The sequence below is a fragment of the Crinia signifera genome, chromosome 4 (assembly GCF_055691185.1).
Source record: "Crinia signifera chromosome 4, ASM5569118v1, whole genome shotgun sequence".
NCBI classification, from domain to species: Eukaryota; Metazoa; Chordata; class Amphibia; order Anura; family Myobatrachidae; genus Crinia; species Crinia signifera.
Genome location: NC_139220.1, coordinates 336,131,029 through 336,141,129, shown reverse-complemented (window position 1 = coordinate 336,141,129; position 10,101 = coordinate 336,131,029). Strand labels below are relative to the sequence as shown.

Below are 10,101 nucleotides of genomic sequence, written 5' to 3'. Positions count from 1 at the left end.
TTTCTCCGCTGTGAATCGGTTTCATCAGAAGGGGATAATTTGGGTGCATAAGCCCTCCAATATTTAACAGACAAGGTGTCCAATCAGACAGGACTAATCAGGAGACCTGCTAGAACAGTCCAGGTGTGTTTTAACTCATTTAGAGTCATGAGAAATTATAGGTGGTGCGGTGGAGCAATTTGTTAAACATCCTTATACAAGGAGCATTTTTATTTAACTAAACAGATGAATAAACAATTATATTTTAATTTAAATACATATACAAATATACACTGATAAAGATATACGAAAACTTTATTAAATCAAATAAGATAGGAATGGCATCGCTTGAATATATAGATCATGATGGAGAGACAATTAGATCTAATTACTAGAATATGTTCACCGGAGCTATGGCTCAGATGGTAAGGTGTCAAGCTTTCACTGTGGATAACACATAGCTGCGTGAGTTCGAGTCCACTAAAAATCCTCTTTAATTTTTATGTTTTTTGTATTTTATATTAATTAGTCTTATATATTGTTTTGTTTTATTTTAGTATAGCTCAACAAATATTCCGTTCACGGCTGACCGCCTAGCGGGTTGTAGTTTGAGCCGCACGGAAGAATTAACATCCTCCTGGCGACCGCAGGCTAACGAGAGCAAATCCAGCATAACTACAGAGGTAGTATAAGCAAATCTTTTGAGGGTCCCTCACTACATAACATCATTATTGAAAAACCCCTTTTGTCATTGGACATTAAGTGGCACAATATTCTCTGTCATCTTACAACAAAAGAACTGACACTTATTTGAAGGAACCCATTCAACTTGATGTCACTTTATAGAGATTTTTCTCTTCAATAATTCAGGCATTCATTCGGAGCTGAGTCTGGCCTTTCAACAAAAAATCTTGATTATCCCCCTTTCTCACAAGGAGCTTAATATAGTATATTGTTGTTATTGTTGATATTGTTTTTATATGTACTGTATTTTTATATTCTAGTAAAAAAGATTTTTTTATTAATCAAAAATTCCTCAGGTGTGTGGCGCTTTCTCTTTTTCACTTATATATATATATACATGAATATAGATTTGTCTTATTCAAATAATTACTGTGAAACATTCTCTTCCCTCTTGCTATTATAGACAATTTCCAGAATTGCACTTGGGAGCAGCCGTACTATTTAATTATTCAACCTTTTAGCAAAACATCTTGAATACTTTCATGTGTATATATAGATTAAAAGGTGGAGCAATTTTCTAATTATTGCGCCTGATTGTTTCTGTTGTTGGTATCTGCATATTGTTTGACTTGTAGCCAGAACCTCCAGACTATTGGACAGGACCAAAAACTGTGGTACAAATCTGCATATGGTTCTCCACATCTGTAACATGCGTGAGAGGTGGAGTGACCAGGGCCGGCCCCACCACTAGGCAGCTCTAGGGCGCCGGCCACTGGAGGGGGGCAGTTCGCCCCCCGCCCCCCGGATGGAGGTGAGCAAAGGTGCAGAGACTGGAGCGGGCAGGGGGGTCTGTGCCGCAGGGGGCACCTGTGGCGCTGTGTATTAAGCGGGCGGCATCGGGGTCCCTGCAGTGATTAGGAAATAACTAGTGCTATCCACCAGGCGGCAGGACGGGAAGTGCTGCTGGGTTTGAAAACACTTGCCGCACTCTGATTGGCTGAGATTCAGCCAATTCCCCCCAGGCCCCCGCAAATTCCCGCCCCCCCTCCCCCGGACCCTCGTGCTCCCACCGCCCCCCCCCCCCCCCCCCCCCCCCCACCTCGCCTGGGGCGCTCCAGTGCCTTGCACCGGCCCTGGGGGCGACCCGTCAGAAATGTCCGATGTGGAGATAAATATGCTCTATGAAAAATATTTAGACTCATTCCTGTGTACGCAGAGAGCCTCACAGGACTTAGTAAGTGTTTGGTTTCGTAATCAGGAAATTTATTTGACTGTTGTGAAATGCCACTATCCAGTGTCATTGGAATGATCCATGAAATATCCTGAAATATCTATAAAACCCCCCACAAAATCCTTCTACCGAATTCATCCAATCCTGTTCCGGAAATAGTTTTATCACCGAGGATGTATAATGTTTAGCCTATTCTCCATGTTGTGAACGGATAAGAGGATTGGCCTTGTTGGAACTCGGTGTTGTCAATAAAGGGAAGTAAAAGTTATTTGTGGGAATGTCGCCCAGCTAACCCAGTGCCGGGTCTCTGGACATTCCATAGTAAAGGGTTGGGTTGTACGTGTATGGGGACTTCCTGATCGTGTTAATGTAAACAGGAAACTAAAGTGCCTCCACCCAGTAATTCTCTTTCCAGAGAGGTATTCGCATAGTTATCCTGTCCAGAGATCCAGTCCGAAATGTATGGGAACATGGCAGCATTATTATAGTCGGATATCCGGAAATCCCACCCCTCCATTTTCACGTGGTTGTTGTAGTTTAATAAACTAATTTTATGTCTTTTACCATGCCAAATAACGTGTCGAAAAAGTTTGTATATGTATTGTAGATCATGTTTGATGTAGATGTTTGCTAGGCTGCCCCTTTTTTGGGGGGGTTCTGTTTAACATCTTGCCCTGGGCCCCAATATGCCTCCGTATCTACTGTATCTTTGTGCTTCAGTCTGATGAGACACCTGTCGTAAGCATATTAAGCAGCGGCATGTCACACTTTGTAGAGGGCGCGGGTAATATGTTCATTGACGGAGTCATCCCTACAGGATTAAAGTCTTTCAACAGGTTTTTCTTAACCTGGGGCTTTAATAATATGTGAAACCAGATTACCTGGCTCTGTAAACTCACAGGGCGAGATAGGTTGCGATTTCCTGACGTGCAATTTTAAGGCAAAAAAACCAGCTGAAATCGCATGTTTTCCTGAATGTCATAGGGTGCGGTTTGTGGTAAAAGTCGCTGAAGCCCGAGGCGGTCTCTGGCATCCCTGGGCGATGGACGCTGGGCTGATTATTTTGTGTAGAGAGAAGATAAAACACCTAACTTTGGTTTGTGCTGTGGAACTATAAGTCTTCCCCACATGCAGGCACTTGGAGAACCACAAGTTTCAGCATGCAGGGCATTAAAGGGCCCACTGGGACTTGTAGTTCCACAACATGACCAAGATTCAAATAAATACACACATCATGTAAAACTTTGACATAAATTATTTTTAAACACTTTACCGGAGAAGGGGACATACCTGCGGGGGCGCACATTGCAGGGTAAGTGTGTATGTGTGGGTGCATGAATGGATTTATGTAATAAAGGTTTACATGGTGTGTGTTCATTTTAATCTCGGTCATGTTGTGGAACTTCAAGTCCCAGTGGGCTCTTTAATGCACCGCATGATGGGACTTGTAGTTCTCCAAGTCCCTGCATGCGGGGGAGGCGTGATGGGACTTCTAGTTCCACAGCACAATCCAAGGTTAGGTGTTTTATCTTATTATTACATAAAATACTTAGCCCGGCGCCCCCAACCCATGGATGCCGGGGTAGCTCTGGGCTTCAGCCTGGATGGGTAAAGCCTGGCGGTGACCCCTTTATTAGGGTCCCCACGCCCCTAGGTATCCCATCCATGACTGACCAGCCATGGTAGACAAGGTTTGGCCGGGGACCTTGCATAAAAAAGTGGAGACTAGGAGACCCTAGTCTTTTTATCCCAGTATTTTTGGAACCAGGACCGGTTGAAGAGCCTGGTGCTGGTTCCTTAAAGACGCGGGGGTACTGGTGTATTATCTGGGCGCCCGATTTTATCATTGCATGCCACTACTTAAGGCATGCGATGCGATGCGATTTTTCATTGTAAAGACCAGATTTTTAATTGTATAGTCACCCATGGGTGATTTCATACCCCCACTATCCAACTACGCATGGAGTTGATTTTATATGGTGTGGCGAGCGCAGCGAGCCACCGAGCCCGAAGCGTGGCGAGCGGACGCAGAATACATGTAAAGTAATCCGTGCCCCACCTGCAGTGCACATGGTTTTGTCCATTTTGAGAACAAATTTGTACTGTGATCAGATCTGAATAAGTGCTCTGACTTCATAATGCCCCTCTTCTCTGGCAGTACAGTTACAGCACAACAAATACAGGATATTGACTGAAACAATATAGTTTTATTGTATAATATTAGTTGTTTGATTATTATCACATTTGAGTGTCTTGTATTTCACAGATTTTCTTTTTGACCCATCTCCACCATTTGTGTCTCAAGGTTACTATGAAGACCCGGGTTTTTCTCTGCTACAGTGTTTTATTGGTTTTCACCATGACGCTGCTTTTCAGAACAATGTTTTTAGAAACTGAAGAGGTGAGGAGAAAATTCTATCATTCATCGAATTTCTTGTGGAAGTTCATCAGTAACACACGCACCAACCATGGCCCTCCGAGAGAGTCCGTGACCCTTAATGATGATGTTCATACGTATCATTTGAACCTTACCCAATTCCTGGTGGAGTTTCCTCATCTACAGAACTATCGCTGCTCCATAATTCATGACCCAAAAAAAAAGACTCAGACCACAAGGAACCTTCTCATACTGGCAATCAAATCCCACCCACAGGCAGGAGTCAGGAGACAGGCCCTCAGACAAACTTGGGCTCGTGAATGGGAAATAGATGGTTACAGTGTGAGGCCAATTTTTCTGTTGGGCCGGACAGATGAGCCTGGGCACATGGAGATTGTGACCACAGAGAGTCAGGAATTTGGGGACATTCTGCAGTGGGATTCCTCTGAGGGGCATCACAACCTGTCTCTGAAGGAACGCTGCTTCCTTGAATGGTTGCAACACAACATCCCACAGGTGGCTTTCATCTACAAAGGTCAGTATGTAAACCTCAATTGGTCCACCATGAGGTATCTGAGACTCCTCCTTGACCTCCTCCTCCATCACCTTCCTCCTCTTCATTTCCTCCTCCATCTCCAGAATTTACAATGCACCACAATGGTTCCAAAACATCAAATGAGATACACTGATAACATAAGTACTGATACACTAATGTGACAGTAAGTTCAACTTCAAAAATATGGAGTTTCAGAGAGTTTTCCACCATCCAGGATGAGGTGGATGACTGACAGAAAGTGTCTTAGAGGGCAGCAAAATAATTATCCAGGGAAGAGATGCAGATGTGGGTGGTGGTAGCAAAGTCCATAGAGGACAGAAATGGCTTGTGCCTGAAATGATGAGATGTCTTGATGGATGGATTCTATTTTGGAGGTGAAGTAGATGGATGGGAGAAGAGAGGGTTGAAGGTGGCTAACAGGTGGTGAGCAGAGTCAATTGCAATAGTTAGGACATGGTAAAAGAAGGATATGGTTTGGTCAGGGCAAATGTCGAAAGTAATGGTGCAAAAAAATGTTTAGAGAGTAAGAGAAACTGGTGGGGTTAAGGGCATCAAGATTCAGCCTAGTAAGAATAGTCATGGGGTGGGAAGGAGATATGAGGGGTAGGGTAATGCTGAAGGAGAGTAGTTGCTGTAGAAAAAAATGTAGGGGATGTTCTTAAAGTCAAAAACAGGAAAGAGAAAATCAGTACAAGAGAGTAACGATTGTTGGGATCAGCATATTGAATGTCAGCTGTAAGAGCGATGAGCTTCAGATAATTCAACAGGGCGTGTCCAGCTAATGTTGTCTTATTCCTGTTTTATTTCCAGGTGATGACGATGAGTATGTAAATCCTCCTGCGTTGGTCCAGTACATAACAGAACATGCCACCAACCCATGGGTGCTACACGGATACCTGCGGCCTCACTCACCTGTCATGCGCTTCTCCAAGTATCGGGTTTCTGAATCGCTCTTCCCATCAGACACCTACCCCACTTTCCTATCAGGTGGAGGCTTCATCTTCCCGGGGCCCTCAGCAAAGCTGCTTTATGAGATGTCCCAAAAGATCCCCGTTTTTCCATTGGACGATGTATATTTTGGCTTCTTGGCTCTGGCAGCCAATCTAACCTACAAACATGATGCTCGCTTCCACGTGTATGGACTGAAGTTTGATGCCTGTCTGTACCGCCAAGCTTTGGTTGTCCATGGTCTGGAACAAGATCGATTAGTAAAATGCTGGGCGGAGGTACAAAGTGCCATCTGTTAGAAGTACATAGTCCATAATAGGGATGCCAATCCCGGGGCAATTTTTCAATTCCGGGTATTAAAAATGCTCAATCCCGGGATTCCCGGGATCCCGGGAATCCCATCCCTACTTCGCAGGCGTGTGACACATACCCACCACCACACCGGCCGACCCGCACATTTACTTACATTGGCGGACGGGCAGCCGGGAGTGGAGTGGGTTCGGATGTGCACGGTGCCTCCAGGCATGTGCACCTCCTCCTCAGTAGCCGGAGAAGAAGCAGGCAGGCGCGGGTGGGCGCAGGTGAAGGGGCGGGCGGGCAGGCGCAGGAAAAGAGGTGGCGGGTGGGCGACCAGGAGATGGGACGGGCAGCAGAAGGGGTGACAGCAGAGTGGGCGGTGTGCCCGCACGCCGGTGTCAGGAACAGCCGGGCAGCATCTGAGCGAGTGCTCAGACGCTGCCCGGCATTAGACTGTGCACGCGCAGACTAATTCCGAAATCACCGAGCCCGAAGCGTGACAAGGGGCCGCGGATTACTGCGCTCGCCACACTATATAAAATCAACTCCATGCGTAGTGAATAGTGGGGTTATGAACAGGTCAAAAATAGCTTTGGATCGCATCGATATATCGGCCGATATCGCATCTTATATATTTTGGGCGCCGTGAAACTACACAAGTACCTTTATTAGCGTAAGATGGGGCCACATTGGACCCCATCGCTGTACCTTTGTGCTGTTAATAAAATGAATTATTCATCAAAAAATAATTTTTGCTCAAAATAACTTCCATCAATAAAATAAATAATTCCATTGGTGGGCCTTCATAGTGTGGACTGGGACCTACAACATCTCGAATAGCCTGCAATCCCTCAGCATGAGAAATGTTAGTATATAGACTGATGACATCAAGTATCACCAGTAGACACTTAGCAGGTGGGTGACCAAGACCAGTGATTCTATTTAAAAAGTCGGTGGTATCTTTTAGGAAGTAGGGACAACTCTTCACCACAGGCGGAAGTAGATAATCAACATATTGGGATAAGGGTTGTCCCAATGACCCTATTGAGGAAATAATGGATCTGCCTGGGGGGCAGATTAAGGTTTTGTGAACTTTTGGGAGGATGTATAGCAGGGGAATCCTAGGAATTCCTGGACCAAAAAGTTATACACTTGCTCATCCAGCCAACCTTGTTCCAAACCAAAAAGGAGGAGGTGATCTATCTCTGCTTTGAATTTTTCAGTGGGGTCAACATTGAGTTTCTCGTAACATTCGGTGATGGCTAATTGCCGGATGACCACTTGAATGTAATCCTCCCGATTCAGTATCACTATACCATCAAGTGGAACGCACGCCGCATCTGTTAGATTTTTCTCACATTAGGAGCACTACTCAATCCCCTAAAAAGAGGGATTTACTCATACGGCCACTTTTCTAAAGCACTATTAAGTTTTTAATATGTCAGCTGGTTCCCGGAGCACTGTTTTATGAATATAATATACAGAGCGCAATGCATTATGGGGCGTTTCCCCAATTAACTTAGTTCTATTCATATGTTAAGTTGTATTAACTTTATTTATATACAAATAAATACAAACTCCATTGAGCACACACACAATTTGAGCAGGGGAAGAGTCTTGAATTTCCTTTGAACCTTTTTGCTTGGCTTCAGCTATAATTAGAGTTTTTATTGTTTGTTCCCTTTTTTCTCATTGTATATTTGTTACTGTAGGTATTATTCCTCTGTTTACATTATCACTATTGTGGATGGTAACCCTAAAATACTATAATAATCTGGAGGTTTGGAACCCAGAAAGGACTGGGGTAGGTCATTATAATCCTTATGTGATAAAGTCTGTATGAAATTTAGCAGATACCCTAATTAAGCAATAAATTAATTAGAGGATATATATATATATATATATATATATATATATATATATATATATATATATATACAGGTCGAGTATCCCGTATCCGAATATCCGTTAGCCGAATTATTCCGAAAACCAGACATTCCAGAAAGTGAAAAAAAAAATATTTTTGCTAAAAACTCACTGGGGACATTTGTAACAGCATCACTGGGTACATGATATGTAACTGGCACTATATATGTGCAAGACAATGATTACTTGGCATTCAAATTCAGTGCTGAGATAGTACACACATTTTGTTTCGCATTTTGAAACCTTGTTTTTTGAACAAATAAAATATATTTGTGTGTATTTTATGTGGTAATAAAATATATTTGTGTGTATATTATGTGTTTATACAGCATAAATGCAAGATACTTCAAAATACATAATTGAAAAATTAAAATATTCCGAAATACAGAATAATCCGTTATCCAAAATTCTCCTGGTCCCGAGCATTTTGGATAAGGGATACTCAACCTGTATATTTTTTCGTTCATGATAGGAGATCAAAACCGGTCATTATACGATTGGAGTCCAATCATTACTATTTTCCATTTGCACCATTAAAATGTTTTTTTACGGTATGTCTAATAAGTATATAATAATATAATCTATAATAAAATCTATGAAAAATACTTATAGTATTAAAAGCTAATTGTTGATTTATGACCCTGTTAAATATATTCCTCATTTTGGGCGGGATATACTAAAGGGAAAATGCGGTAAAACGGGGGTTTTACTGCATTTTCCTATTTACCAATACCCGTCCGCCCCATCTTCGCCTGGCAGGGTATCACCACCAACTGGGTGGCGATACCCTATAAAAGCCTATGGGTTTCTATCGCCAACCGCCGTCCGTGGTCCGCGCGCCCCCTCCCATCCTCCTTTGATCTCCTCCTCCCCCAGCAGGTGTCACAGCCAGGAGTACATCCGGCTGCAGGGGGAGGAGGAGACGCAGGGGGACACTGCCAGCCGCCGGGATGTGACGGAGACCCCCGCAGACCACATCACAGGTATCGCGGGGGTCTCCGTCACCGCAACCTGATGCAAGCCGCATATGTTAGTACATATGCGGCAGCATCGCGGCGGCTGTCAGGCGAAGGGTGGTGATGTATATTAATACATACCGCCCTTTAAGAATTGAACTATCCTTGCAGGTGAATTCCTCTGCCTCATTACCATTGAAGTATCCATACACCAGATTGTGGAGTTCTTGGCCTATATGGGCATTATTAATTTAAAGGTATGTGCCCCTATTTATTAACTAATGAAATAATAATGATCATACTGTCCTATATTCTTCTCTGTATATAATATTCTCTGTACATGTGTTATACACACACACACACACATATATATATATATATATACAAGTCTGTTTGTCCGGCACTCTCGTCAGAGGGTTGATGCGTTGGTGCCTTCCTCAATAGGGTTTATATAGCAATATTCCCTGGGTACTGCTACTCCAAAGAATCAGGCGGCACTCGGTTTGGTAATAAAGCAAAGTAGGTATATTGTGCAAAATTCACATATTAAACCATCGACGTTTCAAGACCGGATCGGTCTTTTCATCAGGATGCGTGAACTAAAGTGCTGTAGTGCTAGAGAGGAAAAACGAAAGAACAGAGCTGTGAGCTCTCTTACCTATAAGTAGCTGCGTGTTGAACTGTCTAAGGGAGCCGGCGTGTGTGAGGTCCGCTTCCTGAAACCCGACTCCGCCCCACTCTGCTCGGCCGTTGTCAAGGTGACGCTGGACGCTTCCTCCATACCGCCGCCCCGCTGTAGACAGATTGAGTACGACCAACATACCAACTAGTTGGATGAAAAGTGACAGTGTGCAGAAATATATTAAAAATTATGTGATGAAAACAAATATTAAGCAGCTACTTGTAACTAGAACGTGACTTGGTGCATAATTAAAACATGGATCAATTGTACACGGCTAATAATTAAATGCAATTATTAAATGCTAAATAAACAATTCATATAGCATGAAGATAATGGGACTAGGTGAGATCAAGATTAAGGAGGGTAGAGGAGATATAAGAAAGTTACACGATCAATTGTCCCACTCAGGAAATGTAGCCAATCAGATGAATACGTTCCATGCAATTTTTTCGTTCAATCCCAATG

General features: G+C 43.3%; 1 protein-coding gene across 1 annotated transcript; it reads left to right on the top strand.

Moving 5' to 3' along the window:
* Positions 1–4,542: 4,542 nt before the first annotated feature.
* On the top strand, positions 4,543–6,327 carry LOC146072897 (acetylgalactosaminyl-O-glycosyl-glycoprotein beta-1,3-N-acetylglucosaminyltransferase-like). The gene is made up of 2 exons (XM_083180078.1): positions 4,543–4,806; positions 5,638–6,327. Exons 1-2 carry the CDS (start codon positions 4,659–4,661, stop codon positions 6,072–6,074), a joined length of 585 nt encoding a protein of 194 aa, XP_083036204.1. The 5' UTR covers positions 4,543–4,658; the 3' UTR covers positions 6,075–6,327.
* Positions 6,328–10,101: the final 3,774 nt, after the last annotated feature.

What these genes read in the sequence shown, in the direction of transcription:
- LOC146072897 (XM_083180078.1), top strand. Translation starts at nt 4,659, where the DNA reads ATGGAGATTGTGACCACAGAGAGTCAGGAATTTGGGGACATTCTGCAG. An exon ending in GGTGGCTTTCATCTACAAAG is followed by an intron (nt 4,807 to 5,637) that starts GTCAGTATGTAA and finishes TTTTATTTCCAG; the next exon opens with GTGATGACGATGAGTATGTA.